The 23914-nt window shown below is 38.8% G+C and overlaps 4 protein-coding genes across 6 annotated transcripts in view; 2 read left to right on the plus strand and 2 right to left on the minus strand.

The window, feature by feature from the left end:
• Positions 1-797: 797 nt before the first annotated feature.
• Positions 798-5043, plus strand: acot13 (acyl-CoA thioesterase 13). The gene is made up of 3 exons (XM_053613113.1): positions 798-986; positions 1858-2042; positions 4733-5043. Exons 1-3 carry the CDS (start codon positions 903-905, stop codon positions 4887-4889), a joined length of 426 nt encoding a protein of 141 aa, XP_053469088.1. The 5' UTR covers positions 798-902; the 3' UTR covers positions 4890-5043.
• c24h6orf62 (chromosome 24 C6orf62 homolog) lies at positions 4955-9215 on the minus strand. Its single transcript, XM_053613112.1, has 5 exons — positions 7690-9215; positions 7314-7490; positions 6552-6677; positions 6305-6439; positions 4955-6221 (listed from the first exon to the last, which is right to left on the minus strand). Exons 1-5 carry the CDS (start codon positions 7816-7818, stop codon positions 6096-6098), a joined length of 693 nt encoding a protein of 230 aa, XP_053469087.1. The 5' UTR covers positions 7819-9215; the 3' UTR covers positions 4955-6095.
• An 851-nt stretch (positions 9216-10066) lies between these two features.
• gmnn (geminin DNA replication inhibitor) lies at positions 10067-14197 on the plus strand. Its single transcript, XM_053613111.1, has 7 exons — positions 10067-10177; positions 11590-11655; positions 12455-12553; positions 12648-12804; positions 13002-13084; positions 13416-13526; positions 13604-14197. Exons 2-7 carry the CDS (start codon positions 11602-11604, stop codon positions 13799-13801), a joined length of 702 nt encoding a protein of 233 aa, XP_053469086.1. The 5' UTR covers positions 10067-10177; positions 11590-11601; the 3' UTR covers positions 13802-14197.
• Positions 14198-16587: 2390 nt separating this feature from the next.
• Positions 16588-23914, minus strand: part of ripor2 (RHO family interacting cell polarization regulator 2) — a 49178-nt gene continuing 41851 nt past the window's right edge. For 2 of the 3 annotated variants that reach the window (XM_053612717.1, XM_053612719.1), the window contains 8 exons: positions 23579-23744; positions 23213-23345; positions 21864-22025; positions 21255-21416; positions 19556-19758; positions 19294-19377; positions 19091-19181; positions 16588-18467 (listed from right to left, as the gene is read on the minus strand). In XM_053612717.1, the coding sequence (XP_053468692.1) occupies positions 18367-18467; positions 19091-19181; positions 19294-19377; positions 19556-19758; positions 21255-21416; positions 21864-22025; positions 23213-23345; positions 23579-23744 (1102 nt within the window). In that variant the 3' untranslated portion in view covers positions 16588-18366. The remainder of the gene's footprint in view (positions 18468-19090; positions 19182-19293; positions 19378-19555; positions 19759-21254; positions 21417-21863; positions 22026-23212; positions 23346-23578; positions 23745-23914) is intronic. The other variant, XM_053612718.1, reaches the window with a different exon arrangement.

A 23914-nucleotide genomic window follows, 5' to 3' on the forward strand; every position in this document is an offset into this window, starting at 1 on the left:
GTTTACTGTGTGACTGTGTTATATGACGAAGAATAACGTGCACCTTTTCCTCTAAACTCAAAAAGTTGTCCATTATTTATTAATATTTGTTATCTAGCCACTGAACATGTCACCAATTTCTTTCAGATTAACATTGGCAAACCATGTCTTCATGGACCTTGCTTTGTGCACAGGGGCATTGTCATGCTAGAACATCTTTGGGCCACTTAGGTTCAGTGAAGGCAAACTGTAATGCTACGGCATACAAAGACATTGTATAGACTTGTGTTCTTCCGACTTTGTGGTAACCGTTTGGAGAGGACCCACACATGGGTGTGACGGTCTGGTGTCCACAAACTTTTGGCTGCACAGTGTATGTTTTGTTATGGGGAAAAAACTATCAAAATGTACTTTTTATTGTTACTGGGACTATTGTAATAGCGTCACATATTGCCAAATGTTGCAAGAAAAACTAAAGAACACAACTCTGTGTCATTCATTCTTAAAAGATTCTGTAGTGAGCTAAAATCGCATCTGTCGAAATTGTATTCCGGCCCTATGGTGCCGCAGTCTATGTTTCTACTCGAGCAAATGTGGTTGGCGGAACGGAAGTTAGTTTTCCGTTTCTACGCTCTTCATAATAATTGCTTTGACGTTCATAAGGTTATTTAGTTAAATATTTTAAGATAAAAAGCACAATGTTACCTAATATATATATACACATAATAATAATACATAAATTTACTATATATAGTTGCATTGAAATTCATATGAGTTCGTATAAAAAACAATGCCTTAAGAACGTCACTGACACAGACATTTATTTTGATAAATGGTCTAGAAGAGAGACATTCCTTCTGTTGTCATTAGCCGGTTTTCGGAATCTGGTCTGCAGTTTGTTTGATATTTGATAAAGTGAGAAAATGGTTTCGTTATCAATAAATTCACTGAGGCAGGTGATGCGGGCCATGCTGGAGTCTCCTGGATTTGACCGTGTGTTAAGTAAGGTGAGTGAGAGTCTTTCTCACCTTTAAGGTAACCTTGAAGAGACTCATTTCCAACCCAACTCCTAAATGTACATTTTTTGGCAAAGACACTACAGGTAGCAATAACAGATTATGATAATTATTACACGTATACATTCATTAAACTTTTCTTTACACAACGAATTTGTCCCGATTTAGAAGCTTAGTGCAGAGGAACTTCTCAAAATACTGGTCTTTGATGGATTTATGATAGATTTTATATGGGGGGAGGGGAGGGGGGGGATTATTATTATTATTATTATTTTTATTACACTGCAACAAAATGTTTTGTAATTAACATGTTAATTCTTACATCAAATACTATATATTTTGGTTTTATAAAGTATGTAAATTTATAAATTTATGCATGTTTAATTAGATGAAGCCTCGTTTGGATAGATGAGTAGACATGTTTGGAAAGGTTCCACTAAAAAAAGAAAACAAAACCAAACAAACATTAAAAAAACAAACTTGTATAAGTATAAGGAATCAACTTGCAAAGATGAATTGTGATGTCCCTGGTTTAAAAAACAAAAACAAAAAAACAATCCCCAATATCTTCAATAATTTGAACGAATAATAATAATAATAATAATAATAATAATAACGTTTTTTAAGAGGAAAAAAAAACTTCAGTGGTTAGTGATAGTCATAATATTTCAATAATCTGTTATTTTTGGTGTTATTGATGAGATTGAGAGATTTAAGTTTATGATTAATTTCTGCCATCAGAATGTTACACTTAGGAGCAATTTTGCTAAAATTATTCTTATGTATACAGTATTTGGTTGTTGCTTTTTGCCGTGCGTTGTGATACAGAGAGATTATGAGCATGTGGTGACTATGAAAACAGGTCGAGTTGGTTTCAGCCAGTCCGGGGAAAATAGTGTGTGAGATGAAAGTGGAAGAGGAGCACACTAACCGAGGAGGGACCTTACACGGCGGACTGACCGCCACTCTGGTCGATGTGATTTCTACTACTGCATTCCTGTACACGGAGAGAGGAGCACCTGGAGTCAGCGTCGACATGAACATCACGTAAAGTGTTTATTGCTAAGAAAGATCAGCAGGTGTGACGCCTACAAATGCATTGTCACAATTGTTAAGTTGTTTTGTGTATTGGCCTGTATAAAAGGAACAATTTGAATGTATTTTTGCAATGGACTTGAGTAGTATTTTTGAGGGTGCAATTGCTTGATTATGCCACAAGGGGCAATGTTCATTTATGTGAGCGCTAGTAGGGCTGCGCGATGCTTCCGCCTTGTGGCATAATCAAGCAATTGCACCCTCAAAAATACTACTCAAATCCATTGCAAAAAATACATTCAAATTGTTCCTTTTATACAGGCCAATACACAAAACAACTTAACAATTGTGACAATACATTTGTAGGCGTCACACAGGCTTAAACTTAATGTTCTGTCCGGGTCAGAATGAACCATCATAAAATGAACGGAAACTGTCCTGATTTTGAATTATATCATTAAATTATATTTATATTACATAAATGTAATTAGTCCAGGTCATTTTGTCAACAAGATATTACCAAGATATGTGCAAGAGTTTTGTGGGTTTAATGCACTCAGTTTATAATTTATGGGGTACAACTGTCTGGTATCTACACCTCTGACAGTAGTCCATCCATTTGCTATACCGGGGGAGGAAACCGGAGTACCCAGAGGAAACCCCTGCAGCACAGGGAGAACATGCAAACTCCACACACACATGGCAGAGGCGGGAATCAAACCCATAACCCTGGAGGTGTAAGACTAACCACAAAGGCCCTGTTTACACTAGTGCATTTTCGTTGTAAATGGCGCACTTATATAGCGCTTTTATCCAAAGCACTTTACACTGTGTCTCCTTCACCCATTCACACACACACACCAATGGTAGTAGAGCTGCCATGGGGTTCAGTGTCTTGCTCCACTTCGCCATGTGGAGTCATGTGGGCCAGGAATCGAACCCGCTCTACCACCTGAGCCACAGCCGCCCTGTGGCTGTGTAAAACAGTGTAAAACGCATAACTTTTGCTACGGTTACGCCTGTCGTCCACACTACTCCGGCGTTTTCGACCCTCGAAAACGGAGACTTTTGGAAACGCCGAAGACCCGTTTTAGTTTGAAAAAACCGGGCTCGACCAAAATGTAGGCGTGGCTTCGCCTACATTCGCCCCCTGATTGGGTCTTCTAGATAATTGCGTATCCTTCCCTGATTCGTCAAGCTCCTACCATATGACCATTACACTACCTCGATCGTACACACAACACGGAGACTGAACCGCAAGCTTTGCTGACTTTGTTGTCATTCTTAGCAGCCATTTTGCAGTTAAATTCTGTATTTCATAATACTGCAGCTGCCTACATGCGCAAGAGGCAACCTATGATTAGAATAATCGGCAAAAATCTCATTTCCAGCGGCGTAAGTCCTACATGGACCGCCGGTTTGTTGTGCCTACCGCTGACTAGCAACCAACTTCCTGTTTACACTTGTACGCACATGCCCAGTGTGCATGAATGGTCACGTGACATGCTTATTCGACCGTGTAGTGTGGACGGAGATCGTTTCCGACACACAGCGGAAACGCCAGTGTGCACGAGGTTCGTTTTTATTTTAAAACGCCGTTTTAAAACAAAAACACGAATGTAAACAGGGAATAACGCCACACGAAACACTAAGCCACCGCGCTTTGACAGTAGTGCCAGCTGTAAATCAAAGGTTATATTAATGAGCTAATTCTAATACTTGTTTCGATAATAACAGTTTACACAGGGATATTTTTTTTATGTGTAATTATGATGTGAATATGGTTTAGTTTTCTGTAAGATATCACTTATTTAGTATTTTTAGAAGTACTTTTTGGAAGTCAGATGTAGAGCTGCTAGTTTATGTTTTCGATATGAGATAGTCATGTCACGCCACATAACACTACCCTGGCATTGATTATTTTCCTGCAACAGCATGTCCCCAAGGTTTTTATTACCTTGAATACAGTATAACTGCTGATTGCAGCCCATCTGTTACTATGCAATTTGTCAGGTCTGTGTACTCCATTCATCAATGTAAAGGGACCCTCACTATTAGACACACTTGCATTGTTGGTAAACCTTATAGGTTGAAGTTAGAGACTGTTTTTTTCATGCACAATCTGTGATAATTGTCCTCTAACCTTTAAACACTGCCAGATATGTCTGGTTGTTGAGGTGTTTAAAAAACCCCAGGAATGCTTCTGAACCTGATGCATTCATATCAGTGTCACACACATGACAGGGCCCGTGTCATTGCTGTGCTGAGAACAATCCAGCAAACAAACAGAGTCAGTGGTTTCTTTCCATGGATAGATGGAGTAGAGGGAAGCAGACAAATTGTACATAGAAACAGATGGGTTAGGGTCAGTAGTTGTACTCATGTATGGTATGTTTACCTCAAAAAATAGCCAATAAGTGGAGCTACAATATAGATCTATCTAAAAAGAAAAAAAAGTGGTCACTGGGTGAATATTGCTACTAATTTAACTTTACTGTAAAATCAAAATGACTGATTGCTGTGTGAACAAAACATTAAGTTTAAGATGAAGTGTTTCCAGAACTGCACACTACTGTTTTAAATAAAATGTCAAAAATTGTATGCCAGCTAGTAGTCCAGTAGTGTGTACTTTGTACTGACATATTCATGATAAACAATGTGTTGAATTTCTCAGCTGACAGTTTCCCCTCTGGTGTTGACAGGTATATGAATGCAGCCAAGGTTGGAGAAGACATCTTGATAACTGCGCAGGTTTTAAAGCAAGGACGAACTTTGGGATTCGCGACTGTGGATTTAACAAACAAAGCTAACGGGAAACTGATCGCCCAGGGAAGACACACAAAGCACCTCGGCAGCTGATTTTTAACATGATGTCTGAGAAATATGGAACAAATAAACATTTGTATATAATAAAACACCACAAGAGATTTTCAAAGCTTGCACTGTATTGGGATATCTTCAGCAGTGTAGCATTAAATCAGTACAAACAAAATGAATAAATCATGAACACAGCGATCTCTTTTCGTATGATTCAGAGATTTGGAACGGGCAGGAAAATGCAGATTGTATGCTTTATTACCCGACAGAGCTAGCTTATGATCATTAGTACTCAAAAGACAGCGGGTGGTTGAAAACAAGGGGGAGGGGGACAAACAAAATGTAAAAGGTGCACTGAATTTTTCCACAACAATTCTTTTGTTAGGTACATGGATTTAAGCATTAGTTGCCCATTGAAGATCCACCAACAAAAACAAAATCAGGTATCAGTAGCATGAATGAATAGTGCATGAACTGCTCATTGGTTTCAGAATACCCACAGCCCAAAAAAATAAACCCATTACAATTCACCCAACAGACCCTCTTCTAATGTCCATATTCACATCTAAACAGAAATTGCAACAAAATATATGAAGGAGCTTAACATGTAATAAGCAAGAATTGACACTCAAAATAAAATGTCCAGCAAAACTCAGGCAGATGAAAAGAATGAGAAGCAATGTCTACCCCAAATCAATTTCTTTACCAAGTATTGTTCACCTACTAAAATTAGCCTTTTCACTAAGACTATGAAGGCTGTTTAATCCCGTCACTGATTGTCATTAATCTTAAAACAATCCTTTTCCCCCAAAATAAAGACAAAGTCAACTATCCACTCATGACACTGATATCAGAACCAGTCCAACACAAGAGCCCCATAATTAAGGCACCCCTGACATTGGTTTGCTTTTGCTATATTCCCCCACTAAAGAGTTCCTTCTGTGATTGGTGGTGTTGACAGTGCTGCTCCAAGAGAACAACCACTCAAAAAAAAAAAAAAAAAAAAAAAAAGCAATGTTCGTGCAAGTTCAAATAAAGGCAGACAGGTTAAGGGTAGGATAAATGGGTGAACCGAACCAAAACTGTCTGGTAGGTGGGATATAAAAATGAACTAAAATGAACTTCAGAATGAAAATGAGTGGTTAACAAAAAAGGAGAGTTCCACACACAAGTTCAATTCTATTCAACTGAGATGGGTATGAGGTCAACTTGCTTCAGTGGCCTTGGGGCAGGAATCTTCTGTCTCTGCTAATCTGGCATGTATGGGCGGAGGTGGTCTTCGATGTCTCCGACCCCCCAACAGGTCAGCTGATCCTGTGGCAGGTAGAGGCAGAGGCTGCACAACTTGAAAACTGTGGCCTTGGTTTTTGGAGTCTGCAGAAAGAGCATGAACAGTAAAAATGATGAGGGTGTACTTAAATATTCCTAGCCTATATCAGTGTCCAAGCACAACCTACCTGCAAGTGCTGTCTGTCCAAGAAAAGAAACACAGACTGATTTGGGTTGTTCATCACCATCCCAGCCTTGTCCTTACGGCCAAGAGCATGCAAAAACTGCTTCTCATAGTCCCCATGATGAAATTCAAACTTAGCCTTTGAAAACAAATAAATATGAATTTAACAAACACATACAGATGTTAATACTACTCCACTTTTTAACACCTTATGAAGCATAAAACTAATATATCATGTAGGAAATAGTCACCTGAACAGGCCTGAAGGGTTCGTGGTCTGCTCCCTTCCATCTGGAGAACAGAAGACACACTATCTTCTCAATATCATTGCGGGGCCAAAGGATGAAGTCCATCTCTTGTGTGCAACCTATTACATCCTTTAGAAAGAGAACACATAATTACAATCAGTGTACAATAGAACAAAACAATGCTTCATAAGGTCATTAGTATTCCACACTGAAATTTGTTTCCTCCAAAACACAAAATCAGTCACTGTTCAGGTTAGGACACAGTACTCAGCCTGAAACATTTCCCTGCCGGATTCCACAGTGACCATAACAGTAAAGTACCCAAGACGACAAAGAAACTACAAGACATGTTACTGTGCTGAAACACCCAACCTGACAAACGAAATAAACAATTGTTGAGTGTTTGTGTATAAAGATTATTTTAAGTGCGTTGCTGCAGATTATGTAATAACTACAAATACTATGGCAAATCATTTTTATTTAAAGATACTCATATTGGTTTAAATAACTTTATACTACCAATTCTTTAGAATAACCACTAATGTTCTGGTACAGGGATGTTTATGTGAACCAATGCTTAATAAAAGTTGCACAGGTTTGGGGGAAAAAAGGTCACTATATACAAGTTTTTGTTAATTTGAGAATTGTGACCAGACACTCGTACGTAAATAATCTGAAGCCCTTGATGTTTGTAAAACTCCATGGTTGTTGATTCTAATCAAACTAATAAAATGACGATTCACCCCTCAGCTCAACATTTCTTACCCTGCGCATAGATTGGTAGCGAGGGGCATGCAACTGCACAACATCTTTTTGAAAAAGCTCCAAAGAACTTTCTAAGGAGTAGCTTGAATCCTTCACTCCTTTGAGGATATTTTCTTCATAGTTGTTGGTCATGACAGGCACCACTTCAGCTACCTCAAAAAGTGCAGACTTCTTTTTCTGCATAAAGTGAGACAATAAAATTAACGACAAGTGTTGTGCTTTATGTTACAATAGTTCTAATCCAATAAGCTGGCTATTAAAAGTACCCCCCCCCCCTCAAAAAAAGTAAACAACTTAAAAGGACTTAAAGATTAAAAAGCATTTGGGAATAAGTGTCAACTGCACTATAAGTATTTCAGGTCAATGCATCAAGCACCTTTTCCTTAAACACGAAGGCAATGTAGATTTTGAAGTCAAACTGGTCAGCCAAGGATTCTCGTTTCTTCCGTAGCTGGGCACGGAGTCGGTTTCGGGTTTGATTTCGTCGAGAGTTTGGGTCTCCCATGGTTTTATAGTAAAGACTTATTTCCTTTAAATCACCTTTTTCTGCTTTCAGTGCTCCCAGAGAGCAGGCTATGCTATTCAAATTATGGTGTTTTGAACAATTCAAGAAAGAAAATATCCAGCACTGACTTGTAATATCCACTAAACCTAATTAAGGGAAAAAAAAAAACCTTCCAAATTGAAATCAAGTCATTTTTAGATTGATATTAGGTAATGCACCAGGGGCTTAACAATTTGAATCTGGATATCTATCACATCATGTTTGAAGTAAAAAGTCAAATTGTCATAAATAGAAAAAGCAACGTAATTCCGTGCTCACCAAATATCAAACCAGCATTTTAGAGCTGATAAAAACAACTGAAATCCATGCCAATAGCTCTTTTTGTCTAGTTTTGGTAAAGGAGGAGTATAGCCTTATAGCTTTTACACCTTGAAGTTGCACAACCTTACTCTAGTTCAATAACAACAACCTTTCTAGTCCTGACTACGGTGGATTTTGGAGTCTCTTCCACGACACATGTTATTTGTATTCATATTGATGCATTAAACTCTCAGTAACGCGCAGCTGAATGACAGGGGAGAAGAAAGCCGACCATGGCAGAGAAACGGAGATGCCTGAAGGACTTGGCACCAGGTGCAAGAACAAGGTACAGACTACTCGACATGTTGGGCTTTATGGCCATACACCTGACCCAAGGGTTGTTGTTGTGGCCCCGCTGTTGAAGTTCCCCATCCTGTAGCCACCAGCTAACGAAACTTAACCAGCAAAGCTTTGCGTACACCACGCCAACTACAGCAGAGTTCACTTAACCGTCAGCTACATGTCAGAGTAATAACAATTCCTCTATGATAGCTCGCTAGCTAGCTAACGTGTGTTGACGGTCTGACCGTTACATTTTCTACCTGGTTTCTTCTTTACTAGCTAGTTATGCTAGCAGAGATGGGAAGTGCGTGGCGTGGCTACTTCAGTTAGCTCACTTCTGTAACAGCTAACTACCGTAACACAAGTATCATTGTGTGAAACTACTGAAATGTGAAACCACGACCTTATACTCTGCTATCAAATAACAAACTTTAAAATAAACTCTCGCGTGCAAAAGCGTAAGTTGTTGCCGAGCTAGTTTCTCTCCGCTGCGTTGTTTTCAAGCTTTTCCTCAGTCGTCAAAACCAACCAACCAAACCTCTCGTGCCATGTCAAGATAAACTGACAAACCAATTCAGATTCTCCCTTCTTTCGGATAATAGACGACTAGATTTGCTTCGCGGTGGACCCATAATTACAAAAGAGTTGTATAAAATGTCTTTCGAGCGGTTCTTCGAGACCTCGGCCTTGATCCCAGTCGGTCTGAAGAACAACAACCCGTCGCCCCACACTGAACAAACAACTTAAAATGGCTGACGACGGACATCAGGCAGTTGTGATGTTGAAGGGTTGCCAGATCCCTGTCAAACACACTGAGACGTCTACTTGGTACAACTGTTTGACCAATAATAGAACTTATACGTTTAAATTCCTTTCTAGCCATATTCTAATTAGTATGGTTGGCATGTGAATACATTTCTAAAATGTAATCGCGAGCTCCCATTCATACGTCTGAAACTTTTCTCTGAATCCTCGACATCGTCTAGCAAAATTTTTATTATTCGTTAAAAATCTGGCAACCTCTTCAAGACGTCACGTGGTTTACATGTGACAAAAATATATGGGCTGCTGTTTTTGAGACTCTGTTCCTTTCTTGAATTGTTCACACCAAAACTTAATCCAATCAGCTATTATGGTGAAGAAGAAGAAGAAGAAGAAGAAGAAGAAGAAGAAGAAGAAGAAGAAGAAGAAGAGACATAACGCATGTTTGTGCAGTTCTCTACCCCCATGGTTTTAAACGTTGTATACAAATCTTAATGTTTTGGTAATAGAGGCATATCAATGTGGAACTTCAGTGATCCCCGACACTGGTGCTGCTGTATATACCTGTTGGCTTTAGTGATTCTGGGGCAGGACCTGCTAACATTACCTGCTTAGTAAAATCAGGCTTGTTAGGACAGGAAAATCAAAACATTATACAGGGTCCACTGTAAACAGTTTCTAAAATATGGTGTAAATTGCAGCTCCTCCTCCTCCTCCGCTAGTCTTAACCCTGAACCATCAACTGAGTAAACGATTCGTATCAGTTCAGTGAATTGAACTAAATGACTCGAGTCACTAGGAAGATTTGTTTTGCGCGTCCCGGAGTCACGTGATCAAACACGGGGACGCTACTTAAGCTTGTGGCGCGCGCGCTTCTCAGTTCATATTTCAGCGTTGTACTTAAAAGCAGTGTGTTGAAGAAGTTGATTAGTAAAGTCGCCACATTTGCACTCAGGTAATCTGGTTGTGTTTGTGTGTTTGTGGCAGTGATCTGTTTACTTCTGAAAAATTTACTGTTAAGAATTTGCAAAAGTCTTCTTGTGGAAGTTTCGATAGCTAGCCAGCTAGCTCACCTAAAAGTCTGTAGTGGGCGGTCTGTGAAATAACTGACCCTTTTTAAATAGTTCGTTTATGCTACCTTTTTAACCGGCTAACCATTTTGACTAGCTCTTTCTGTAATCTTTCGTTGTTGGTTAAACGTCTAAAGGTTTGTGTTTCATGGCGCTGTTATTATTATTTATTTATTTATTTTATTTGTATAGCGCTTTTTACAATAGACATTGTCTCAAAGCAGCTTTACAGAAATATCAACATGGTATACAGATATTAAAGGTGCAAATTTATCCCAACTGACCAAGCCACTGAGTGGCGACTGTTCTTGCTTTGTTTGTTTAGCTCGGTTTTGGCGCCTGGGTTCTAGCTAGCTTGTTAGCTAGTCGCTTTTCTTTCACTCAGTAATTTCCAAACTACATTATAGTTCATGTTGTGCGGAAGCTGCAATAGACCAACCTGTTACTTTGGTTATTTTAGTTAGTTGCCATGCCTTAGTTCTGGACATGCTTGGCAAATATTACAATATTTAGTATTAGTTATACCTGGGGGTTTTACACCCTGGCAGCCCTTAGTGTGGAGTAAGCGGTCGCAGCTGATTTTTATATTTATATGTAATACAAACTTTCGTATAAAATCTGGCAAATGTGTACATCATATTGACTTGTTGCCGTTTGGTCCTGTTGAGTTTTCTACCCACAGATCCCAAACGTGTTTGACCTATTTCCACATTTCAGGAGTCTGAAATACTGCTTAATCTCTTCTTCTGTTAGAACTTTTTTTATACTCTCCGCATTTAGTTTTCATGCAAATATTTCTTCTTATGGCTTGTCTTATTATGGCAAACCATAATAAAGGTTTACTGTTCTAAGCTGCTGTTTACTGTTTTTGTTTGTATTTAAACTGTGGAAGGCATTTTGACTGTAACATAATGTAGTAGTATTATTATTATTATTATTATTATTATTATTATTATTATTATTATTTATCCCCCTCAACATAATGGGAGTGTTAAAATGTGTAGCTTTCTGTTAGCTAAAAGTTGCTGTTGGGTTAATGTTGTTTATACTCGTTTACAAGCTTTAGATGTAATCCTATTCAGTTGTCCAATAAATTAGATGTATAATGGTCGCATTAACTGACACCTTTTGTGAAGTTGTTTTGTTAAAATGACAAATCCCATTGAGCTTTTGGGAGCTGGAGAAGGCTCATGGGATGTCCACACTGAATAAATTCACTAATGTATGGGTAGGTAACTGTTCGTTGTGTTTTTTTTTTTTTTTTTTTTAAGGGGATTTTTGTCTTATTTGTCCACAGGTAACTGAAGAAATGAGTTCTGTCCGAAAAACGAAGCAAGTGGAGAATCATTGTGTAAATGTAAAGGTACGTGTAAAGTTTTTGTTTTCATTAGGTTTGGATGTAATTGTTTCTAAATGGCTATGGTTTGGGTAAACGTGAGGTTTTCTTACAAATATTTCAATATAGTTTGCATTCTGCCTACACACTGACCCCTCAAGTGTTGTGATTCAGCACCAGTCTGAAGTAGCCAACCCAGACGAGTTGACCATTTTAGAAATTGGTGTGAGCGATCCTTTTAAAATGGGGAAAGTATCCCCATTAGTATCCCTGCCCATTAGGTTGTGTATTCTATGTAAAAGTCTTCTATGTAAATGAACCCTGGTCTCACTAGTTAAATTAATCATTGCCCCTCTAAAGCACATCTTGTTGCATTGTGTGCTGGTGTTTAATCCTGTTAACTACTGCCACTGTTTGTGGGTGGAAACATTAACTAACTCGTAGTTGGCAGTAATGAGGTGTGTTTTTTTTAAAGCAAGTTTGTGCGGTTGGATTCATGCGGTAAGATAATATGTAAGGACCAATGGCTGACTGTGGGAATTTGAGGTGTTTTGCCTGATGTAGCTGACTGTCCTGCCCCTTTCCCACGCTAGCTAGGCATGCGTACACAGTGCTGCTTAGCTACCGTGCTTGCTTATGTCTCACAATGACAGTTAACGAGTGTAAGTGGAGACGAAGGAGCCGTGGGAATGTTTTGGTATGCGGGGTGAGCAGTGTAGTTTGTCACTTCAGACCATTTTGTTTAACCACCTTATATTTTTGAGCTGGTAATGCTCGCATGATGCCACTTGTCAACCTCATAATCTATCCTCATTGTGTCTTACAGAATTTTTTTACAACACAAACATCAGGGGCATCTTCCAGGAGGAGAACGCTTCAGGTCCTCCAACCATCTGCTGTAAATAAGCCTCTTGGGAAGATTGAGGTACACATGATCAGCTATGTTGAGTAAAGTGTGTTCAGCTAAACTGAATTAAGAAAAGGTTTGTGGTCTAATCTTAACTTTTTTCTTTCTCTAGCCTGGGAAGACTGTTCCTAAGCGGAAGATATGGGGTGCTGACCAGGTGAAAGGCTCAAAGAGAATTAAAGCTGAAGTGGCAGTGAAACATGCCAATGCAGAAAATGAAAACCAAACTGAAGGAATCTCTCAGGAAGCCTATGAGCTGATGGTCAAAGGTAACTCTAGTTGAATGAGCTTTAGTCACATATTCTCTCCTGTTGTCTAGATACAGGACCAAGTATACTAGAAATTACATCGGTGTTAAACTCAAACAGGACACTTCCAACTCATAAGTTATATTGTGTAGTTAAGTCAGGGATGTCACACCTGGTCCCAAATATGTAATGGTTTTTGTTTGTGTGTTCCCCCCCAGAAACCCCTACCTCTTCTTACTGGAAGGAGTTGGCAGAGGAACGACGGAAAGCCCTTTTCAACATTCTCCAGGAGAATGAGAAGGTCAGTAAATTTAGCATTTACCCTGCTCTACTGGCTACTCTTTCAGCGTAGATGAGTCCTTGTCTGAGTCATGAGTCAACCAAAAAAAAACCAGCCTCACAAGGTATATTAAATGTGAGCATACCCAGTTTAATGGTTCTTGTAAGCTAAATGTCACACTGTCACCTTATTTAGACATGAATTGCAATGGTAAATGTTTGTTTTTATTGCCCTCTAATGAACAAAACCTGCTGAACAGTTACAAGACTTTGTATTTATTAACCTGAGAGCACTTGTATATGGTCAGGGTAATAAAGTTGATTCTCTTAACTGACAAATGTTTTCCCAACAGCTTCACAAAGAAATAGAAACCAAAGATGAGCAGATTGCTGAGCTGCAAAGTGAAAATGATGAACTACAGGAGCTAGCACAGCATGTTCAGCACATGGCTGACATGATTGAGGTAAGGTCTTGGTTGTCAGTTATGATTAATGTAGCTATAATCTTATTCAAAATAATAACTTATTATTTTGGTGACAGCGGTTAACTGGTAAAAGTCCAGACAACTTGGAAGAACTACGAGAAATTGCCTTTGATGCGGAAGATGAAGGTCCCGAGTGCAAATATGAAGACTCTGGAAGTGATCTGGAGGATGAGGAGGAAACAAAAGCGGAGGCCAAGAATACAGGGGTTGTGACTGAAACAGAAGATAACACTGTCTCCGATGACTCAAAGTAGTGTTTAAACTTGCCTTGGACAATTCAGTACTGTGGCATGTGAGAAGCTGTTTTTTAACTTGTTTCTTGACTTTATCAACATGTGATGTGCAATTCTTATATTTTAAAGGTTTTTTTTATCTTCACTGCTGTCTAAATTTTCAAACTTGAACATCTGTACATATGTGAAATTTGACATGTACATGAATAAACAGCCATATTTTTTATAAACATTTTCACAGCACTTGGTATGTTAACTCCTCTTGATTTTCTTGGACAAGTTATAAACGAGTCTTTCCTTGCTGCACTGAATTTAGATTAGTTATTCTGAATAGTCTCAAGTAGGGATGCACTGAAATGAAAATTCTTGGCCGAAACCGAATATAATGAAAAACTAGGCTGACTACCGAAGGGTTTTTTTTTTTTGTTTTTGTTTTTTTTTTTTTTTTTTGACTTTCATTGCATAAATGAAAGTCAAAATGTGCTTTTTACTATTTTGTCTTGCTTTTCAAAGAAAAAAATCAATTACAAAAACTATAATTTCAAAATATTTAACACTGAACATGCAGGCATAGGCTAACAAGGCACAATATAATTTTAAATGAGTACAATAAAAATATTCTGACGTGGTCATCTTTGAGGGCCAACCCCCAACCCCCCCCCCCCTTGAATAGCCTATGTTAGGCCGATAACTGACTGCTGAAAGAATGGAACACTCTGTGGCCTATAACTGACTGCTGAAAGAATGGAACACTCTGTAGCCTACAACAAAAAAGTGCATTGACAAGAGTGCAAAAAATGGTTGTATTGGGTTCTATATGGCTGATTATATTGGATATATACCGCTTGCGTCCCTGTACACCTCACGGAGTATTATAGATATAGGATTTGTCTGCCTGCCCTTAAATGTCTTTATCTGCTTCCATACTCTACTCCCTTACATCTCGCGACGTGACCGGAACAGAAACAAAACAAACGTGCACGTGTCCACAGTAAACACCCGAAGAGCACGTAGCTCGTGCATGCGCCCACCCCCTCATCGAGGTCGTGAAATTCGCGCGTCTCACTCTGGTTGCTAGGCTATTTTGTCACGTCATCATACACGTCATTGGTCGGTCAAATTTATTCGGCCTTTTCACTTATTCGGCCGAACACCGAAAATGCTGCTTTTTTTTTTTTTTTTTTTTTTGCTATTTTCGGCCGAACATTCAGTGCATCCCTAGTCTCAAGCAAATTTGTTCTGGTTCTGCAGTTTGGCTGGCCTCCTGTCTTCTGCCATGGTAAGTGGTGTATGTTGTGTTTCTGTGTGTGTGTGTGTGGTTTTTTAAAAATATTTTTTTTAATTTTAAAAATAAATACACGCCCTTTTCAGGTGAAGTACTGTGGAACTTGGTGCTCTTTAGCTTTGAGTTGATGTTCCCTAACTAGCATTGCTAGCTTTATTACATTTGCTTACCATACCCTTAACTATTTGTCAAATTCCAGCAAGCCGATGTCCGAGACCGGTGGACAATTATGCAAAATGCCTACAAGAAGTTATTTCTGCTAAACGGGGCAATACTAGCTTTTGAGGCCAAGGGTGTATTTACTTCTTCCACAGAAGAATATCACAGCTATTGACATTCTTGTTAAATGAATGATTGAAAAATCTAATTTTCCTTGTAGTTTTTTTTAAACATCAACTTTATTAATAGGCACTCAAATGACATGTTTACTTGTCCAAATTTGTCAAAGCCATCAATTTCCATGGGGTGTACTTAGTCACATGACTATAAGTTTAGCTGTTATAATACAAAGCCATGGTCACACTGGTCTAGTCTACAAAGACTGTAAATCACTTATGTTGCCATACAACACACAGACTGACTGACTGACAGTAAGTATAGTTTCAGTGTAATGATCTATTGTGAGAATTGGAATTTTATGTAATGAACAGTTATACAAACAGTGAACTGTCATAGTTCTGTTATCAGTACTGTTATATCAGCACTCTTGGACACCCCACCAATTAGTGAACCAGAACGAACTGTTGGATAATAGCAATCACATCATGTTAGAATAGCATAACATATTCATAATTATTTCTTCTGAAACATGGAAAATAGATACACCGACTGCTTTTTGCCTTGGACAACAACAAAATTTGATTGCAAATTTCACTACTATGTACTCTTCCAAAGGAAAGCAATAATGGTCAGACTGCTGTCAGCAATAGGCCACATTAAAAAGACAATGTGAATAACCTAACAAAATGAAAATAGATCTGAACGTTTGAAGTGCATCTATAGTGCTATAGTGCTGTGCCCTGGATGTATTAATTGACTATATATGTAGATTTTTTGGTCATTTACAGATCTAATTTTGACAGTTTCGTTATACCACAATTGCAAGAGCTACACATTTTATTGTAAAATAATTTGCTACTGTTTGAGATTCATTAGTTATTACTCTGGCTTGATTCAGGTATATGTCAGGGTTTTATTCTGTGTCACTGCCAAATTTCATTACATTTTGGTGTCTTGATTCCCACAAGAATAAAATGTCAATTATATATATGTATATATAATAAATAAATGTATATTTCTCTCTCTCTATATATATATACCTACCTATATATGTATCTATATCTCTATCTATATAAAAAAAATTGAGCAATTATATATATATATATATATATATATATAAATAAAAATTTAAATTTCTCAAAATGTTTTATGTTTCACATGAGATTCAACTAATATGTGTAAAATATTAGCTTTTGTGGATATTAAAAAAAGTTTAACCAATACAAATCATGCACAAAAAAGGAAACAGGGGCTTTTGAATGCTTTCAGTAAATAACATTATCCAAAAATAAACTTTATTGCAACAGACAGAGGAATATTATAAACACAAAGAAGAAAGGTGAATGGAGATATTATACAATAAGTTTGAGAGCCAGAGTGCTGCATTCATTCAAAGTTGTGCTAAAGCTGTTCATACAGCACTCCTCTACCCTGCTAATGAAAATGTATTAATCTCAAACCAGTTATGAAAAATAATACTAAAATATTTAACAGGATCTCAGGAGTTCGTTAGTGAACTTGTAAAAATGAATCTAGGTGTATGCGTAAGCCTGGATTTTTATATAAAGCACATCAATGTTCGTTACACAACTCACATGAACTATATGTACAAAATCCCTTGGAGACTGGTGTTAAATTGTTTTCTTGATGGCCAAGTCTAAAAATACTGTGGAAATGAGAATAACGCAGATCGGACACAACAAAAACAAAAAAGTCTGATCTAATATGGAAAAATAGGCCAAAGCTCTGTGATACAGATTACAAAATAATCCAGTCATATATTGTTCTTGTGTGAATTATGGCTTTAGAAATTTGTGAAGTAAGTGACTGATGACAAAATAACAGGCTAATATAATATAAACACTAAAAACAAACATTTTCAGTGCTTACTAAGCACATTAGTACTTCAGTACTCTCAAAAAGATAAGATATTAAGTAATCAATAAAACAATTTAAAAGTTTACAGTATTAAACACATCAAAATGTGACAGTGTGTGTGGTTGCATGGAGTAACCACAAATACCAAAGAAAGCATTTATGTTTAGTATATTGCGGATACAATGCGGTTTTGTGATTAAAAAGAAAAAGATACATGGATGAAATTTAAAAAAAATAATAAAATAAATAAAGTGATGAAACGATGAGTTGTCACAGTTAAAATGCGACTCAGTAGTACAGTTACACGAGGCACAGAAGCGAGTTGGATCACGGAGCACTGTACTTTCAGTCTTCATTGAAGCTTAACACCAAATTCACAGTAAATCTATTAAGACTTCTTACTTGAGATACCAAAAAGTGCATTTTAACATACACACACACGCACGCGCACACACACACGTCCATCACTTCTTGCCATTCACCAGAGCATTCGCACCATATTAACGCAATACTTAATCTGCAGGATAACACTGAAGAAGCTTGCCTCTTCAGTCACTAGTGGCAGACCACCATGTCACCGTCCTACTGCTCATTACTCCAAACAAGACAGCTTTGTGTGATGCTGATTAGTGGCACTGCAAAGCAAAGCGAACGTTATGCGAGGTCTGGATAAACAGATACAGTATGTGCTTCTCTTATTAGCATCCACATGCCGTAGAGCCAAGCTTAACTCTGTCCAATGATGCCCATAGTTAGGACTTATTTACTCACATATACACTCTGAGTAATTATGAGGGTTAGATTAAACACGTCCCTCAGAATCCCTGAAGCTGAAAAGCACAAGTCTCAGGTAGTTCAGGTAGGATACGCCACACAATACGACAATAATGTGTTCTATGTACATGCCTCTAACAAGTGCAAATTCAGGAACCTCAACTATTACCAACCAATAATTAAATGGTAGTCAGAAAGAACATCGATAATAATGTGAGTGGTGATAAAAAATTATAACTACTGTTAGAACTGATCTGTGCATCAGGCCTTGGTACAGAGTGGTTTTGTGAGGAACAGCGCCTCTCGTGCCCCGGATAAGTGGGACAGTTGGACACAGGAACGGTAACGTGGGCTTTTGAACTTGCTGCTCTCAGAAGGCAGTGGTGACGGCAGTGCCACGACGCGTACCCAGTCGCACCATCTCCCTTGGCACTGTGTCCAACTGCTCGTATGCCAGCCGACCCTCCTCACCTGCACACAAATACACATTTCGTCAAACACTCTCTGATGGTGAAACTTTCCACTGAATGTTAAGTTTGACTGGGTTTGCAGTATAAACTGTATGAGAAATGTTTCTTATGTTCTGACATACAATATACAGGACCTTGCAAGTGTAGTACATATTCTTACCACTTTAAAAAGAAAAGAAAAATTGTTTTCACAGACTTTTGTAGATTCATTTTATTTACCCTCTCTCGCCTCAATAATGATCGGGGGGGAAAAAATGGGCTGCTCATAGAAAAGCCAACAAGGAAAACCAGAATGTTTTCCAAGATGACTGGAGAAGAATGCATTTATTCTCTGCTTCAAGTTCCAAACCGATGCGTCTCATCTGTTCAGAGTCTGCGGTGCTAGTCGTATATGATAATGTGAAGCCCCAAAACAAACACTTCGAATTGTCTTATTTACAGCAATATACTAATCATTTATGGTTAAGCATTAAAAGGTAACCGCTGTCACCATTCAGTCATGCAAGCTGCTTATCTGGAACAGTATGTAGTTGATTCTTGCTCTGATTTAGCTCTGATTTATATGATACACAATGCACATTGTCTATCTTCACTGAGAAAAGCCAACGCAAAGTGCCGACATACCGAATGTGAGGAGGGTCTGTATGGCGATATGGCGGAGCTCCTCATCAGCAGAGTCACACAGCGCCACGACTGCTCTGATGCTCTCCACAGCCTGCGACAGAGACAAAAACGCAGCGATGACCACTCTTTCATTAACACAATCGCTTTCAACATATTCAACAATCACACGACTATAATCATATCAGTGTGCTGCTCGTACTGACCTGCAGACAGCTCAGAGCAACACAAGCAGCTCTTTGTGCATGTACACCTGCTTCTGATAAGGTTTGTGTGTAGCAATGCACTGCCTGACAACACACACACACACACACACACACACACACACACACACACACACACACACACACACACAATTAAGGCCTGAACCTCTTCCATTTAGCCTCTTGAGTCAATCAGGATTAAAGAACAACATGCACTGATTGATTAAAAGAGAGTCAGTGAGATTGTGGTGTCAATGGCACTGACCTTTGACCTAAAAAGTGGATGTGAGGCAGCGTTTGAGAGAAAGGCAGAGGCAGCTTTGCTGAGGGCAGGGTCATCAGAGGTCAGGAGGCCAGCGAGAACACACAGGGTGTGTGTACGGGGCTGGAGGGCAGTGATGGACATTTCCTGCAACTCTTTTACAGAGCACTCGACATCGGCAGAGCTCAGACGCTCCGCAAACGCAGCTGCAACATGCAAAACACGCACATCTTCAGTATCCTGACACTCAAATCACTTTCATCAACAGGCAGCAGGACCAACGTGATACAGACAAAATCAGCATCATATAAGTTCCTACTTGGAGAATCATTCATAGAGCAGTAACTGCATACCATGTAAAACTGCTATCTGAACATGCATAAGTGTTTATTCAGTAACAAATGCTCACGGCTTTGTCATTTTTGGCTGAAACATAACCTCAGTAACATATGGACATTTCCTACACAGTATCCTGCACTATGACACCGCCTTTCTGCAGGGCACCTGCTAGACTGGAGCCAACGCCGTGATTTATTTATTAAATGATTAAACAATCATGTTCAAGATGTCTTTAGCTCGAAGTCGGATTATTATTTCACTAAAATAAAGTGTCACCTGCTGCTGTCTAAGTAGCCATTTCTGGTAACTTTATGCTCATAACGCAAAGAGAAAATGGAGATTAGTTTTTAAAATGTTTGCAGTTTTTTTTTTCTACCAGCACCTAATTTCTTTGCACTGAATATTCTTGACACAGTTCTTTCATTTCCTGCAAAAACCAACTGTAAACATTTCGCTTCATCAGAGAAAAGGTTTCCATCAAGACTTGTGTGTTGCACATTTTGCAAGGTTTCCTTTTATGACATTTCCTGCTCTCAACTAAAAGGGTGATGAAAACAGACAGACTCTAGATATTAATATCAGCTGATTAATATCAGCTGCTTTCATATCACACTTTTGTCTTAGTCAGTCCGTGCACGATTTCGGGGAATTTTTTTGTGATTGTTGTGGCCAAAAATGCTTTATTTTGCTGCGGCTTTTTAAAAAATGAGCTTTTTTTTTGCCGAAAACTACTAGAATTGCACAAAATTGTTTTGCACGGTCTTTTCGCAGAGATGTTTGTTGGTAATTGAGACCTTTTAGCTGTACTCATGTTTGATGCACATGAATCGGAGAGGGCTTTGGCTGAATGCGTGTTGTGTGCATGTCTTGGACCGAATCTGCTGTAATTTTGAAAAATTGCAAACTTCTCTGAATATTGCGGCGTTTGCTTTGATTTTGCATTCATTTCTGTGATCGCCCAGTGATCAACATCCAAAGTCAGTGTCACAGAAATGAAGTAACTGATCATATGAAACCTGGAGAAAAAAAAAAAAAAAAAAAACTATTAAAAAAGGCCCTTATGTGATGCAAGTTCCAGTGAAAATGAAGAGGATTTTATCGAATTAAACGAAGACCCAGTTTAAAGTTGATATTATATTACTGAGCAGACGGTGCTGATTAATTATAGGCCTATATACAAGCAGATCTGACTATAGTGTCATAGCATAGGGCAGGTAATTCATTTCTTCAGACAATTAAGTGAAACTACAACTGAAATGATTAGATAATACTATATATCTTTTAACGGCAGTTATTGATAATGACTGACACATTGCTAAGTGATCCTGGATTGATTTTACGTGTGTACGGAAATATGTCATACCCTCTCTGGCCACCTCCAGCAGGTGCTGCTCCATGTCTGTGACATTGTGCTTGGTGGCGTAGCTGTAAAACTGGAACACTGTCAAAACATCTTGTGATAGAAAGGAAGGGGTGGAGGCGAGCTCATTCCTGTCCATCATCTCAGTCACCACCAGCCTTATGACTGCACGCACAGAGAGAGAGAGAGAGAGAGAGAGAGAGAGAGAGAGAGAGAGAGAGAGAGAGAGAGAGAGAGAGATTAAATTAATGACAGGATGTACTGTAATGTTCAGGTACACATGAACCAAACACAAAACAACCTACCTTTGTAATCTGTTCTGAAATCTATCTACACCAACCGACAGGTCCTACCACTATGATAACTATTATTTCTGTATTGTTAACTCCGCAAAAACCAAGCTTCTTGTTCATCTATTCACCTTAAAGTATATCATTCATAGTAATGACTATGAATTCAGTAATTATAGTGAAACTAATATGACAAGGTATGTATTTACAAGAGTGAGGAATGTAAGTCTTGGTGCTTAAAGAGTTAAACAGGAAAGAGAGGAAAGAGTAAGACATGTGAGGCTGTAGTATAGTGTAATGTGGTGTGGTGTGGTGCGTGTACCCGAGTCTGTGCTGTGAGGGTGAGTCTCCTGCAGTGGTGCAGTGAAGCGTTGCTGCATGTGCTTGAGGACTCGCTCCACTGTGCTGTGAAACGGGCTTCCAGAACCAGCACACTCACACCACAGGGACAGCAACACTGACCGCTCCGCCAGCCCAGGCAGCACTGAGCACACAGACAGACAGGGTTAGAGATATTTTATACCTGCCAGTGTACACATTTTTATCTGTAGCAAATGCTGTTTGGGAACATATATACACTACATTTCACAAGAATCCGAATGTTACAGTCATAACCTCTTTAACTGACATGAAGAGAATTTGATGTAAACTAAAAAAAAGCTCCAGTTAATTTGGAGGGAATTCACACTTGGCTTAAAAAAAACTCCAGTCTATACCTGGAGCAAACCGAGGACTGTTTGGGACGAGGCCTCATCAAAGCTGGTTTGTTTTCACGTGGGCAAATTTCTGAATCGTGCATCAGCTGTATAACGGATTGCTGCTATCGTTGTATTGTTCATTTAATTCACATACTATGTATTCTTCACTTTTGCTCGGCACTAAACAGTCTGAGTGTAACCCGTCGGTCAAAGCTGCTTGCTTATACGGTACATATTTATTTATTTATTTTTGGCGCCCATATCAGCCGCAATGGCGATATTCATGGCAAAGTCAACAGTGTTTCAATTTAAACACTGTTTACAATACGTCAACGATTGTGTCTTACAAACAACCAATATACGAAAATATACACGTGTAGCAATAAAAACAGTGGAAATAATAATGATTTAGAATCTTTCAATTTAATATTTGACAGAAAATCTAAAATGATTCCAGGAGAAACCTTCTTAAAATGTCCATTAATAAGTTTTCTGAGTAAAAAAAGTTGTAAAACATCATTTAAGAGTGGACATTCTATTAAAACGTGTTTCTTGCTTATACATAAAACAAATGTAGAGTTGTATTTGTTCACTCCATATATCTAGAAGGCTTCTGTTTTTTTTCCCCCCTGGAGGCCTTTGTAAAAACTCAAAACAGGAATAATGTGACAAGTTCAGCTAATCACGTTATTTAAATGTACGGCCCCAAAAGCGACTCACTTTCACATAAATCTGTCAGAGTTAAGTTAAAGGTAAGCCCCAGGCTACCGTTTTAGGCAGACCAAAGATACTACTCCCACATGGAGATACACTTAATAAAACACACCAAACTCTGCATGCAAACATCCTCCCTCAGGTCCAGAAACAAGCACGTGTCAAACTGCACTTATTCGAACAGCCATTTTCTTGGATGGCATATTGTGTGTGTTGGGTAAGATCACTTCTTATTGAGCACAGAAGCTCACACACTCACCCTCTGCAGCTGAGCTGATGCTTCCCGGCCACTCTATGCTGTTCTCTGTTAACTCCTCCAGCAGCTCAGTTTGGGCAGAAAGTTTGTACAAATAGGCCTTATGCTGCCATGTGCTTCCTCCTGAGGTCAACATCTGTAACCACAAACAAATTATTAGTGTGTTATGTCAACAAATGTAACACATTTAACATTTACACACATCACGTTCAGAGTGTTGTGCCTCCAGATTTACAATGTTTACTTTTAAACAGAAAAACTATCAAGTATTACTATAGAGCTTACCTGCATGAAAAGTAGAAACTGGCACACTACAACTGTGATCACTGCAGAGCGCTGTGGGTTGATGTGTCTGTGTGTGTATCTCACCTGAATGAGATGGTTGCAGTATTGCAAATGAATAACGATGGCCGTATCCAGACTTTCGTTGCCTGTGCTGAGTGGCAGGGGGCTCCCGGCCACACTGTTACCCACACCGGTGTCCTCCGTCAGGGCTTCACTCAGGTGACCTCGAGCCTCTGGATGCCGACTTGGCCTTTTACACACACACACACACACACACACACACACACACACACACACACACATCTTATTAACTTCAAGATAGAGATAAAAGAGAGGCTGTTTACAGTTGCTAAAAACACAAGTGATGACAGGAAGTAATTGATTTCGCTGCCTATTAACAACATTAAAAGTAACTGGAAA

The sequence above is a fragment of the Ictalurus furcatus genome, chromosome 24, assembly GCF_023375685.1.
Source record: "Ictalurus furcatus strain D&B chromosome 24, Billie_1.0, whole genome shotgun sequence".
NCBI classification, from domain to species: Eukaryota; Metazoa; Chordata; class Actinopteri; order Siluriformes; family Ictaluridae; genus Ictalurus; species Ictalurus furcatus.

Coding starts and splice junctions, on each gene's coding strand:
- acot13 (XM_053613113.1), top strand. CDS start 903: ATGGTTTCGTTATCAATAAATTCACTGAGGCAGGTGATGCGGGCCATG. Junction 987..1,857: donor TTGACCGTGTGTTAAGTAAG/GTGAGTGAGAGT, acceptor CTATGAAAACAG/GTCGAGTTGGTTTCAGCCAG. Junction 2,043..4,732: donor AGCGTCGACATGAACATCAC/GTAAAGTGTTTA, acceptor TGGTGTTGACAG/GTATATGAATGCAGCCAAGG.
- c24h6orf62 (XM_053613112.1), bottom strand. CDS start 7,818: ATGGGAGACCCAAACTCTCGACGAAATCAAACCCGAAACCGACTCCGT. Junction 7,491..7,689: donor CCTTCGTGTTTAAGGAAAAG/GTGCTTGATGCA, acceptor CACTTTATGCAG/AAAAAGAAGTCTGCACTTTT. Junction 6,222..6,304: donor TGGACAGACAGCACTTGCAG/GTAGGTTGTGCT, acceptor CTCTTTCTGCAG/ACTCCAAAAACCAAGGCCAC.
- gmnn (XM_053613111.1), top strand. CDS start 11,602: ATGAGTTCTGTCCGAAAAACGAAGCAAGTGGAGAATCATTGTGTAAAT. Junction 12,554..12,647: donor AGCCTCTTGGGAAGATTGAG/GTACACATGATC, acceptor TTCTTTCTCTAG/CCTGGGAAGACTGTTCCTAA. Junction 12,805..13,001: donor CTATGAGCTGATGGTCAAAG/GTAACTCTAGTT, acceptor GTTCCCCCCCAG/AAACCCCTACCTCTTCTTAC.